Source organism: Trichechus manatus, unplaced genomic scaffold, assembly GCF_000243295.1.
Source record: "Trichechus manatus latirostris isolate Lorelei unplaced genomic scaffold, TriManLat1.0 scaffold00185, whole genome shotgun sequence".
Classification (NCBI taxonomy): Eukaryota; Metazoa; Chordata; class Mammalia; order Sirenia; family Trichechidae; genus Trichechus; species Trichechus manatus.
In genome coordinates this window covers 4,774,491-4,786,836 of record NW_004444121.1, presented here as the reverse complement: position 1 = coordinate 4,786,836, position 12,346 = coordinate 4,774,491, and the positions used below count along the sequence as shown (strand labels likewise).

General features: G+C 62.2%; 3 protein-coding genes across 3 annotated transcripts in view; 1 reads left to right on the top strand and 2 right to left on the bottom strand.

The window, feature by feature from the left end:
• PPP1R16A (protein phosphatase 1 regulatory subunit 16A) overlaps positions 1-2,864 on the bottom strand; it is a 28,481-nt gene extending 25,617 nt beyond the window's left edge. Inside the window, exon 1 of the mRNA XM_004387403.2 lies at positions 2,776-2,864. The gene's annotated coding sequence lies outside the window, so the exon portion shown is untranslated. The remainder of the gene's footprint in view (positions 1-2,775) is intronic.
• A 2,797-nt stretch (positions 2,865-5,661) lies between these two features.
• Positions 5,662-7,106, top strand: FOXH1 (forkhead box H1). Its single transcript, XM_004387402.1, has 3 exons — positions 5,662-5,835; positions 6,095-6,199; positions 6,285-7,106. Exons 1-3 carry the CDS (start codon positions 5,662-5,664, stop codon positions 7,104-7,106), a joined length of 1,101 nt encoding a protein of 366 aa, XP_004387459.1.
• Positions 7,107-7,953: 847 nt separating this feature from the next.
• The window catches only part of KIFC2 (kinesin family member C2), a 7,000-nt gene continuing 2,607 nt past the window's right edge, over positions 7,954-12,346 (bottom strand). The window contains exons 9-18 of the mRNA XM_004387447.1: positions 12,067-12,181; positions 11,888-11,997; positions 11,352-11,460; positions 11,091-11,248; positions 9,320-9,424; positions 9,085-9,206; positions 8,863-8,986; positions 8,658-8,787; positions 8,313-8,569; positions 7,954-8,208 (exon numbers count right to left, since the gene is read on the bottom strand). Of these exons, the coding sequence (XP_004387504.1) occupies positions 7,954-8,208; positions 8,313-8,569; positions 8,658-8,787; positions 8,863-8,986; positions 9,085-9,206; positions 9,320-9,424; positions 11,091-11,248; positions 11,352-11,460; positions 11,888-11,997; positions 12,067-12,181 (1,485 nt within the window). The remainder of the gene's footprint in view (positions 8,209-8,312; positions 8,570-8,657; positions 8,788-8,862; positions 8,987-9,084; positions 9,207-9,319; positions 9,425-11,090; positions 11,249-11,351; positions 11,461-11,887; positions 11,998-12,066; positions 12,182-12,346) is intronic.

Sequence of the window (12,346 nt, the reverse complement as noted above, 5' to 3'; positions counted from 1 at the left end):
GACCTCGCCTCACACAGTACACGGGGTCCACTGCGGACCTCGCCTCACACAGTACACGGTGTCCACTCCGGACCTCGCCTCACACAGTACACGGGGTCCACTCTGGACCTCGCCTCACACAGGACACGGTATCCACGCTAGACCTCGCCTCACTTGCCCTCGTGCCGTTTCCAACAGTCGATCCATCTTCCTCCTTCATGAGAGACCAGCTCTCTTCCCTTGGTTTCTGTGAAACTGGGCTCTTGGGATTTCCCTGGACTTCTCTAGCCCTCCTTTCTCAGTCTGCCTTGCTAAGGCCTGGCCACGGCCACAGCACTTGGAAGTAGAGATGTTTCCTCTGCTTCCTTCCTCTGGCCTGCCTTCCCATCCTACCACTAAGTAGGCTCAATGTGGCTAGACAAGAAGTGCGCAGGGACAGGTGGTCAGCGATGAGGTCAGGGCCAGCCTCACCTGCCCCTGGGGTCAGCCTGCAGAGACAGCTGGCCTGATCCAAGTCAGTGAGGAAGGACCTCAAGTAGGGGAGCAAAGACTCAGAATGCATTTCAGGTAAATCACTCCAGCTGAGGTGAGGAGGATGAAGGTGAGATGCTGAGACAGAGCCAAGAACAGCCGGGTACAACCGCGGGGATGCGTGAGGGAACCAGGAGCCACAGAGGCAGGCTATATGGTGGAAGGGATGGGCAGGAATTGAAGAATACTTAGGAGGAAAATTTGAGAGAGCCTGGAGGTGAGAGAAGAGCCTAGAACTACTGCCCAGATGTCCCACTTGGCCAATGGGGGGACAGTGATGCAGACACTTGGGTGGGGCACACTTGGTCTGCTGGGTCACCTGAAGTTCACCTGAGGCTCCTAAACTGCATGCAGGGGAAACATCCAGATAGACTGGAGATTCAGAAATCTCTACAACAGACCCCAAAGTCTGAGCCCAAAGATAAAGGAGGCCTGTTCCTAGGTACCCAGGCAACCACCTGGGGAGAGTAGAGTCCAGGAAAGCCCCAAACAGGCGAAGGACAAGGCCAATGCAGGCCAATCTAGACCAGGAGGGAGGCCCCAGCCAACAGGGAAGAACTCTACCCCAGGCGCATCAGGAGAGGGAAGGAAGGACCAGCTAAGGCCTCCTGACCCCAGCTCTTAGCAAAACTGGGGGCAGAGGCAGGCTGCTGGCCCCTCAACCCTGAGCACCTCTCATGGGACAAGCATAGAGCTCAGCCCCATGGTGGGGCTCCCTACCCAGACCCAGAGACAGGCTGTGTTCTGGCCCTCACTAGCCCCTTGGTTGAGTGGCCTTGGGCAATGCAGACCCTGCTCCACCACCCAGTGGCAGCTCTGTGGCCCTGAACAGAACTGGAGCAGGAGCCAGTGTGCTGCAGGCAAGATGCTTCTTCTGGGGGAACCCCAATCCTGACAGGAGAGCACCTGGAAAGGCAACGGCACCCAGGAAGGCTCACTGCTGGGCTAGACTGGGTTTGAGAAGAACAATATCCCCACCCAAGTTAAGGATCCTGGAATCAATGGAAGACACAGAGCTTTTGGGGAGGTCTCTGGGTCGCTCAAACGGTTAAGCACTTGGCTACTATCAGAAAGGTTGGCAATATGAATCCACACAGAACTCCCTCAGAAGAAAGGCCCGGCAACCTATTTCTGAAAGATCACAGCCATTGAAAATGCTATGGAGTAAAGTTCTACTCTGATGCACAATAGCAAGAGGCTGGTAACCCTGCTCTGGCTTCCCTAAGCCTGGAACGATTCCACATGCTCGCTCCTCCCCTCTCTGTACCCATGGAAATTAATCCCACCATCCCAGAGTCCGTCCCAGGCCAGGAGCACCTCTCCTGCACCTGCACAGGGCCAGGTGCTTTTCATGGCTTAGTTAGCACTTCTCATGCTGACCCCAATACGTGAGGGGCCCATGATCCCCACTTTGCAGCTCACTTGAATCTCTGAAAGGTGAAGTAACTTGTCGCAGAGAGGATCCAGTTTCTGGCCCCCTGGCCTAACTCCAACGCCCACACAAAGCTCGGGCAAATCACTTATGCTTTGCAGACCTTCATTTCCTGCTCTGAACATGGAGGTAGCTCCAGTGCTGCTGGCCTGACCAACAGGTGGCTGCCACTCCTCGATCCTCTCCTGACCCTTAGCACTTGCTGCCCTGAGCCTCACCCACCAGCGCCCAAGTGGCCCTATTGCCCAAGTGCCCTGGCCAGCTCTGAGTGCAGACCCTTCCCAGGACTCCCCCACCTGGCCCCCTCTCCAGCCTTCCTGTCCCTCTCTTCCCTTTCATACCCGGCCTCCTCTCCCTGCCTCCCTTCTTTCTCTCTCTGGGCCTCCCCCTAACCCTAGGGCTCAGCCTCATGTTGGCCGCCCCCCAACGCTGGCCTCCTGTGTCCCCGGGCCCGGCCTCCTCTCCCGGCCTCCTGTCCCCCGGGGCTCGGCCTCCTCTCCCGACCTCCTGTCCCCCCGGGCCCGGCCTCCTCTCCCGGCCTCCTGTCCCCCCGGGGCCGGCCTCCTCTCCCGGCCTCCTGTCCCCCCGGGGCCCAGCCTCCTCTCCTGGCCTCCTGTCCCCCCGGGGCCAGCCTCCTCTCCTGACCTCCTGTCCCCCCGGGTCCCAGCCTCCTCTCCTGGCCTCCTGTCCCTCCGGGCCTCCTGTCATCCCGGCCCGGCCTCCTCTCCCGGCCTTCTGTCCCCCCGGGCCTGGCTTCGTCTCCCGACCTCCTCTCCACCTCGCGCCCAGCCTCCTCTCCGGCCGGCCAGAGGCCCCGGAAATTCGAGCCTCACCTTCCGCCTGGCGCAGGCCGCTGCCGCCGCCGCGCCTCGATCCGGTCGGCTCAACCAGTCAGTCAGCCCTTCGCTCCTTCGGGCGCCGCGGGGGCGGGCCCCGCGCCCAGCCCTCGCCATGGTAACGCTACACTTCCGGCCCGAGTGGCCCAGAGCCGGAAGCCGAGGCGCACCGTGGGAGTAAAGGGGCGGGGCCTAGCACTTCGGGGCGGGCCCTGAGGAGCGGTGTGGGTAAAAGAAGAGGGAGGTTGAGAAAGACTCGCGGGAACCTGAGGAAGTATTTATGCGGGGCTTTCAAGGGGTTTTGAAGGAGGACTAGGAGTTGACCCGACAAAGCAGAGGCGTCGTAGGGGGAGGGAACAGCATATGCGCTGGGCGAATGGAAAGCCACTCAGATAGGAAGGCTGGGGACGGAGTGTGATCAGAGAGATGGGCAGTGTCAGGACAGGAGGAGTCTTAAACCATAGACCAAGAAGCCCGGCTTTATCCTGGGGAGGGGGCGCGACCAGGAGAGAAAAACCTCTTTGCTGGCCGAGTGGGGCAGGCTGACCTTTGGGAGGCCTTAGTGATAGCCCAGGTGAGACACAGGACCTCCCCAGCTAGAGCCCTGAAGGACGCTCAGGGGAAGGGGAGTCCAGAGGCAGCCAGGTCAGGGCTGAAGGCAGGGTTTGACTCCGGGAGGGCACGACCCCAGCCTGGTGGGACATGAGCAATGCAGTATCACAGGCTTCCTTCTCCAGCACGCTTCTTCAACATGTGTTGGGCCACCAGTGTATACTGGAGATTTTCAACCCTTAAAGGATGTAATAACCAAAACCACAAATGGAGCCCGGTGGTGCAGTGGTTAAGAGCTTGGCTGCTAACCAAAACGTCGACAGTTCGAATCCACCAGCCACCCCTTGGAAACCCTATGGTGCAGTTCTACTTGTGCTATAGGGTCACTGTAAGTCGGAATTGACTCCACGGCAATGGGTTTGGTTTTATTCTTTTTGGTTATAGATGTAACGGGGGGAAAGGGGCTGTACAGGAAAAGCTGAATTCCCAGGATGCCTCCTACACAGAACATCCCAGACCTCTTCCCACCCTTAACATCCTCTACCCGGCCCACCTCTACACTGCCCTGGGGCCGCAGGTGTTAAGGTGCTGTCCCTGTGTTCCTGCAGCCTCACTCCACATCTGGGGGCCCTCCTCTCCCCCCAGGGCTCGGTACCAGCACCGTCCACCAGCCAGTGTCCTGAACCTGGTACCCTCTTGGGCAGACCCGCCCAGATGTGGCTGGCTTTAGGGCAGGATACAGAGCACAGGCCTTGGCTGAGCCAAAGATCAGATGGCCAGGGCAGAGAAGATGAGGGTACAGAAGAGTCTGGACTTAGGAGGACAGGTAAGTCTCAGGGCAGCTGCAAGAGGCATCTTTCTGGAATGACATCCTCAGAGACAGGTCCCGCTTGAAGCTCCTCCTCTGAGCCTGAGCACTGGGTGCTGGCCTCTCAGGCTTCCCCTCTCTATAGAGTGCCTCCTCCTCCCGCCAGGCCACCTGGGAAGCATCTTCCTCCTTCCAGACCAAGTCTCAGGGCCCTATGGGTGCCTGGGAAGCCCTTCCTGTGCACCCACAAACAAACACACGCACTCTCACACTCAAGAGGACCCCAGGTGGTCCTTGCAGGCCTCTCCTGGGCAGGGACCATAACCCCACTGGGTCATTTCCTCAAGGTCTGGCCCTGAGAGGTGCCTAGTAAACCCCTACAACAAGGAGACCTCTCCACACTCACCCACCTGATGGCGAGGGGCATCCTCCCCAGGGTAACCTCCAGAGTACCTGGACATGGAGAACTGGAGAAGGAGGAAGAGGATGGAGGCAAGTGTTGCTTCCAGGCAGGGTCAGCTACCCCAGAGCCCAGTGAGGCCCTCGATGGTTAAGGAGGAGGGCCATCAGTTGCCAGGAGCCACTGTTTACAGGCCCCAGTAAGGAGGGGAGGAGTATGGCTTCCAGGACCCCAGAAGAGCCCACCCAGAGCCATAGAGCATGCACGGGGGGCAAATCACTTGAGTCACTTGCTTTCCTCTTTTGTTCCAGTGGTGAGGACTTCACTGCCAGTCCTCCAGTTGGACTACTAGTTACCATTCAGTTGATTCTGACTCATGGCAACCCCCTATAGTACAGCTGTGCTCCATAGCATTTTCAATGGCTGACTTTTCACAAGTAGATGGCCAGGCCTTTCTTCTGAGGCACCTCTGGCTGGATGGACTTGAACCTCCAACTTTTTGGCCAAGTGCACTAAACATTTGCACCACCCAGGGACTCCCAAGAAGCCCTCCCTAATGGATGGCTTGGGTGGATGTCCTGGCCTCTGGAGCCCTGGCCCTAGTGCTTGGCCTTGAACTCCAGTGGGCCTCCTGACCTTTCTCAGGTATGGGAAGTGGGCCCAGAAGGGAAGGCCAGCATGTTGTCCTCCAGCCCCAGCCTGGGCGAATTACTTCCCCATCTGTTAAAGGGCGCCGGAGACCACCGCCCGGGAGTGGGATGCAGGAACCTAGAGCCGTGTGCCCTTCCAAAGGGCTTTTCCTTCCAGCTTTAGGGACGCTGCCCAGGCACTTGAGGGCAGTCCAGGGGTGGGGGCTGAGGCCTTGAAGTCCCCACTAGAATCTACCCTGCCCCTCCCTTCCAGATTAACCGAAACTTGCTAATTGTGGCAGTGGCAGCCCTCTCCCCTCCCCCACAGCCGCCTTCCTCTCTCCCTCCCCTCCCCCTTCCATCCGAATGATAAAGGGCCTGGCCCGCCCGCCCCCACCCGGCCCCAGGCCCCGGCCTTGCCTCACCACTCAGCCCCAGTGCCCTGTGCCCCTCCACCGGGCTGGGCCCCAGCCCAGGCTGCCTGCCTCCTCTGCATGGGGCCCTGTAGAGACCCTCGCCCGGGTCCCCCAGGGACGGAGTCCCCCTCCCAGCGCCCCAAGAGGAGGAAGAAGAGATACCTGCGGCATGACAAGCCCCCCTACACCTACTTGGCCATGATCGCCTTGGTGATCCAGGCTGCGCCCTCACGCAGGCTGAAGCTGGCCCAGGTGAGAGGATACCGCCACCCACCCCCGCACCCGGTGGGCGGACCTTTCTTCAGACACCCCACTAACCCCCACCCTGGGGTAGGGCTCCTCCTTCCCCAGACCTGTTCCCCACCCACTGCCCAGCTCAGGCTCCAGCCTCCAGTGCCAAAACAGGGCCAGTACCCAGCCTGGGCAGAGCGGGAGAGCTGAGGGGCTCAGGCAGGACCCTTCCAAGGGAAGTGCCTCTGGCCTGGCTCACAGGGCACCCGCGTGGTTTCAGATCATCCGTCAGGTCCAGGCCGTGTTCCCCTTCTTCAGGGACGACTATGAGGGCTGGAAGGATTCCATCCGCCACAACCTCTCCTCCAATCGATGTTTCCACAAGGTGGGGCCGGTGAGGGTTGGGGTGGGCGTGGAAGTCCTGGGCATCCAGGGTTGGGCAGTCCACCCAAGCCTTCCCCCCCCACCAGGTGCCCAAGGACCCTTCGAAGCCCCAGGCCAAGGGCAACTTCTGGGCAGTTGACGTGAACCAGATCCCGGCCGAGGCGCTGCGACTGCAGAACACGGCCCTGTGCCGGCGGTGGCAGAGCAGGGGTGCTCGCGGTGCCTTTGCCAAGGACCTGGGCCCCTACGTCCTACATGGCCAGCCCTACCAGCCGCCAAACCCCCCGCCGGCACCCAGCGAGGGCTTCAGCATCAAGTCCCTGATAGGGGACCCTGAGGAGGGGCCGCCCCGGCTGCCTCCGGAGAAAAGTCCAACTGCAGCCAACACGGGGTGCACTGGGGAGTGGGAGGGGGTGCCCACTCCACCCCTGCTGTCCTCTGAGAGGCCTCTGTGGCCTCTCTGCCCACTCCCTGGGCCCATGAGAGGCGAAGGGGAGACGTCCCAGGGTGGGACCACCCGGCCCTCAACCCTCTCTCCAGAGTCCAGGGCCTGGCCTCTCCACCTACTTCAGGGTACTCCAGACACCCGGGGACGGTCCGGTGGGGGACGCAGAGCCCCATTTTTGGGGCAGCTGCCCACCTCCTACTTGCCCATCTACACCCCCAATGTGGTAATGCCCTTGGCCCCCCTACCACCCACCTCCTGCCCCCAGTGCCCTCCTGCAGCCAGCCCAGCCTACTGGGGGGTGGCCCCTGAAGCCCGAGGGCCCCCGGGGCTGCTCTGGGATCTAGATGCCCTCTTCCAGGGGGTGCCTCCCAACAAGAGCATCTATGACGTGTGGGTCAGCCACCCTCGGGACCTGACCACCCCAGCTCCGGGCTGGCTGCTCTCCTGGTACAGCTTGTGAGACTCCAGGGGTGGGGGGGAGGCACTGTCCCCGGCGGCCATGCAGGAGGGTGCCCACAGCCACAGCAGCCTCCCATCGCCAGCAGAGCTGAGAGTCCACGACGTTTATTGGATGACCCCACAGGAAGGTGGCAGCCCAGCTGGGCCCAAACCTAGCCCTGAGGGTCAGTCATGCCTTTCCCCACCCCCACCCCCAAGATGCAAGGCTGGAAGGAACAGGGCTCCGCCTGAAGTAGCCCCTCTTGTCCCATCTTCTCAGCCCTCTGTCAGTCTGTCTATCCATCCATCAACATCTGTCACTTCCCCTCCTTGGCTCTGGGCTGGTGGAGGGAGAGCTCAGTGGTGGCTCCAGCCTGTTAGTCCTCCCTCAGCTGTCTGGGAAGGAGGTAGCACCTTTTGGGAGAAGGGGCAGCGAATGAAGACTGGGCCCTATGTGGTCTTAGTGGGGCCGGGGAGGGGGGGAGGGGGGTGGAGATAACAATAAAGGAACTTACAACATTTTAACACCATGTCTGGTTTTTGGGGGCAGGGATGGTGATTTGGGCAACCACTCGGTGGGGTCAGTCTTCTGTGGCTCTGGGATCCCCTGCTGTGTGTCTTGATAACAGCAAATGGTGATAAGGTCGGAGCCGAGGGCCTGTGGCCGACTAGGGGTGGGGGGGCATCATGTCTCCAGGTTTAACACTCCTCATGGTGGGGAGGGGAGGCTCCCAAGTCTGGAGAGCAGTGGCCTCCCAGAGGTCCAGGGGGTATTTTTGCACCCCACAAGACAGAGTGTGGGGACTTCCCTGCAGCCTCTGCCTGCAGAGGCGCGACCCCAGACCCCTCGGGCATGGCCGCGGGCAGAACTACGGGGGCAGGCTCTCCCGGAGCGCAAGGGCCGAGCCAGAGCCGCCGTCTGGGGACGGGCTCTGAGGGCTTCCGGGGGACGGCGTTGGAGTGCAGGGGGTCTCGATGAGCTGGGTGTCGGTGCTGAAGGAGGAGGGCGTCCCGGAGCGCGGGGCTCTGCGGCGCCGGGCTGGCCCCAGCTCCACTTGGCCCACTCGCTCGGCGAATTTGAGCGAGCAGACGGTCTCTCCGAGGTCCTCGTGCCGCGTAGAGATCTGCGAGGAAGCGGCGCTAGTGGGCGGGCCCCGGAGTGGGCGGTGCCTGGCATGCAAAGATTATGCAAACGAGCCTCCGCGCCCCGCGGGCCAGAGCCGCCCACCTGCAGCAGCAGCACGGCTGTGGCGCCCGGCCCGAGCGCCGGCTGCAACAGGCGGGTGAGCTGCGAGTCGCGGAAGGGCACGTGGGGTCGGCGGGCGCGCAGCGCGGCCATGACGCCTCCCAGCGCTAGCAGTGAGCGGTTGATTGTCTGGGCCTCCCGCAGCCGCCGAGCCCGCTCCTTGTCTCCTGGGGGCGCGCTGGTCGACCCCGCCTTCCAGGCGCGCTCGGATCCCGCCAGGTCCACCAAGTGCAGCGTGCCTGCAGGGGCGAGCGAAGCCGGACTTGGAGGAAGGCCGGGTCCGAGTGAGGCGTGGGCCCCGGCAGGGCGCTGGCGCAGCAGTGATACCTGCGGTGCCCGGACCCAGCGGTGGGGACTCCACGCGCAACGTCAGCGTGACCAGGGCGTGGGAGCGGGAGCTGTGCTGGTTCATGGCGGTGGCTGCGGTGGCCCGGTTGCTCTTCCCCAGGCTCAGCATCTGGAGGGCGGAGTGACACGGCTGACCTGTGCAGGGGCCCCCGCCCCCAGGTGGAGGATAGGGAGGGGGCCTTACCTGGTGCAGCGTCTCCAGGTTGGGCACGTCCCAGTGGGTGAGGCCAGCCACCTGGATTCCCCCCTGGCCTGCTGGGCCCTGCCTCACGGCCAGGCGCTGCGGAGGCCCGGGGGCCAGGAGGTCCCTGGTGAGAAAGGGTGGAGGGATTGGTTCCAGACCCTGAAGATGGCTGCGGTGGGCCTTGGGCAGGAGGGGGTGGGGAAGCTGGCCTCCTGGCCTGACCTGACAGCCTCGTTGTAGATCTCCACCATGCTGAGGGTCACTCGGTGCTGCCCTCTGGCCCCCATCTCCTGGAACAAGGACTGCAGTGCCCTAGGAGCTATGCCGGGGTCCTCAGGTGGACCCTGGGGCGGAGCGAGGTGCCACATCTGGGCTCACATTCCACCCAGCCTCAGGAACGCCCCCCCCCCCCGCTACCCCCTGGGCCTCTTCCCTCAAGGAGTGGGCGCTACCCCACCTCCATGCTGTAGGTCTTCCCGGTCCCCGTCTGACCGTAGGTGAAAATGCAGACACTGTAGCCGCGGAGGCAGGACAGCACGGCTGGCTGGAGCTCCCGGAAGACCTGGGGTGGAAGGGCAGCAGGGGTGTGCCAGGGGCCCCCTGTTCAGGACTGGTGGGGAGTGGGAGGGGTTTCCTGGGAGTGCTTGAGCAGTGGGGTGTGAGACAAGGGCTTTAGAGGGGCACACCAGGAGGGTGGACCCCAAAACAGGAGGCTCCACAAGGAAGGTGGCATTTGCCTGGGGTCTGAGGCAAAAGTAAGGCTTTGTCAGGCAAAGAGTGAAAGGACTTGACGGGCTGTGGGCACAGCTTGTGGGAAGGACTGGAGTCCCAAAGGTCACTGGGAGCCCATGGAGCAGTGGTCAGGAGCCTGGACCCTGGGCTTGACTGCCTGTTTAAACCGGGTGTGATAGGAGGTAAGTTACTCCTCACCCACCGCCCTTCCTGGAGGTTTCCCATCTGCAAAGTGAGGCCACAATGGTACCTGTCCCCCAGTGGGAGAATATGCACCTAGAGGAGCTTAAAGGAAGGGCCCTGGGGGGCAGCCAGCCAGGACAGCTGGAGCCTGGGCCATTAGGATGCAGAGGAAGCTGTCAGGAAATAGCGCTGGGCTTTCATCCTGCCAGCAACTGGAAGGGGGCTGTTAACTCTGTGGGCTCCTCAGCTCTGCTTGAAGGGCTGGCCAGTGTGACCACTAAGATTCCATGGAGGAAGGAGGCATTGGGGGTGAAGTGTGGAGGGGTGTACTGTGGCACCATTGCCACAGTTGACATTGGCTCTTTGGTTTGGATGTTGAGTTAGAGGCCTCTGTCCAGAAAGACTACCAGGAGGGCAGTGGACAAGTGGGACTGGAGTTCTGGGGACTCTGCAGGGCTGCAGTTTGTGGTGGGGCTGAGGCCAGGGGATATGTAAGGTGGACAGGAAGTGCGAAATGAGGATCAGTGAGACCCTGGGAGGTGGGGAGGCCCACGGGGTGCCTGTGGTGAAAGGGCAACAGAGGCCATCAGGCACCCAGTCTGAGTCCCTGCCGGTTCTGCCCAGCCCCTGCCCATGCTGAGCCTCCTCCTCCTGTACAGAAAGCTCCAGGGGCAACATTGTGTCAGAGAGATGATGTGCTAGGTGGTGTGGGCTAGGGTTTGACCCCACGTCTGTCTGGCCAGCTCCAACAGCCCAGCTTTCCCACTTGAGTCTGGTAGCAAAGGGAAGGGTGGTCCTGGGCAGCCTGAGCACACTGAGGCTCCAGGTTCACCTGCCCGCCCACCCTTACCCGCCTCAGCCACAGAATGAGGCAGAGCTTGGGGGCTTGCCTGCCTGCACGGCTGGGTGGGCCCCAGACCCTGGGAAGGGACAGGCAGTGCCGCCCAAGAGGATGAGGCACCAAGACTTTGCCCGTGAGGTCCCAGCCACACTCTGTGGCCAGTTCTGCATGAGCAGTGACCATCACCACAGATGAGCTTGTGGTCTTTCATGGTTGATATGTTAACCTTCTTGTTTAAACCCAGAAGGCTGTTTTCTTGGGTCTGCAGAGCTCCATGGAGGAGGCAGAGAGGGAGAACCCTGGAAGGAGGAAACACCCAGCTGGGCCAGCTGTCCCGCTTCCAGGCCTGCTGCTCCCTGCCCTGCGGAGCCCAGCCACCGCACAGGGTGAGCAGAGAAGGGGAGACTGGGGCTTCCCTGGATTGTGGGGGACTCTGAGAAGGGGTCAGGACAGAGGCAAGGTGTGGAGTCACCTCCTCCTGGCTGGCGTCGGGAGGGAAGACCCAGTCCAGACGGAAGCGGCGCTGGCGCCCTCGATAGCAGGTGGTGACAGTGCCGCCAGGGCCAGGCTCTGTGCTCACTAGGCCACAGGGTGTCCCTGGCCTCAGCCGGCACAGCACACGAATATTCCCTGGAGTGTAGGTCAGGTCAGCGGGCTGCCTCCTGACCCAAGCCCGAAGCTCAGGGAGGCTCGTCTCCTCCCTTCTCTCTTCTGCCCCGCAAGTCTGCCCTACCCTTGAGCTCCAGCAGCCGCCCTGGGCACTCCGTTGGGGGCCCCTGCTGCTCCTCAGGGAGCTGAGTCCCAGCGCCTTCAGCTGACAATGCCCCCAGGGCCCAGGATACCTGAGAGGACAGAGATGTGAGGAAGACGCTCAGGGTAGCAGGAGGAGCTGGGGGAGGGGTGTTGAGGGCAGTATAGGGGACAACATAGACTGACCACAGTGACTACCCACAGCTTTCAGTGGCATGAGACCTTCTGGGCCTGGGACGGAGTCTGAGGGGTCCGTGTACAAGGACTTCACACCCACCCACCTCTGGGCTTCCTGGTAAGCCTGGGAGGGATTTGCTAACACCCCAACTGCACATGAGGAAACTGAGGCCCAGAAGTGAGGCCAGGGTCACACAGAAGCTGTTCCAGAGCTTCCATCAGCACATGCAACAATACTCCCCACACTGTGGGGGAGGAAGAAGAACAGGCTGGGCAGGTCCCCAGAGGAGGACAGGGAAGGGGCTGGCCCAGAAATGGGTGCCAGGAGGGGAGAGGTCTGACCTGACCCTGGGCCTCACTGAGCGAGCCCTGACAGCTCTGGGTGAAGGTGCTGACCAGCCCTCGGAGGTCCCCGCAGCCCTGACGCAGGCCGGCCATGTGCGCCCGGAGTCCTGGTGGGGCAAGGCTGTTGCAGGGAAAGCCCAGGCCCAGGCCCCCCCTGCGACCCTGCCAGCCCTTACCTGCCAGCCGCCCATGCACCTGCTGCAGCTCCTGCCTGCAGTTCTGCTCTGTCTCCTGCTGGAGCTGCCAGAGGGCCCCCCGGAGGCCCTGCAGCTGTACCTCCTGGACTCCCAGCTGCCCCGCCCGACCCCACCCCTGTCACTGAGGAAATAGGCACTTACCAGGCTGTGCCTCCCTCTGTCCTCCCCCATGCCCCTCCCTCTGTTCCCCTCCCTCTGTCCTCCCCTGTCCCCCTCCCTCTGTCCTCCCCCATGCCCCTCCCTCTGTTCCCCTCCCTCT

What these genes read in the sequence shown, in the direction of transcription:
- FOXH1 (XM_004387402.1), top strand. Translation starts at nt 5,662, where the DNA reads ATGGGGCCCTGTAGAGACCCTCGCCCGGGTCCCCCAGGGACGGAGTCC. An exon ending in GCAGGCTGAAGCTGGCCCAG is followed by an intron (nt 5,836 to 6,094) that starts GTGAGAGGATAC and finishes GCGTGGTTTCAG; the next exon opens with ATCATCCGTCAGGTCCAGGC. An exon ending in CCAATCGATGTTTCCACAAG is followed by an intron (nt 6,200 to 6,284) that starts GTGGGGCCGGTG and finishes CCCCCCCACCAG; the next exon opens with GTGCCCAAGGACCCTTCGAA.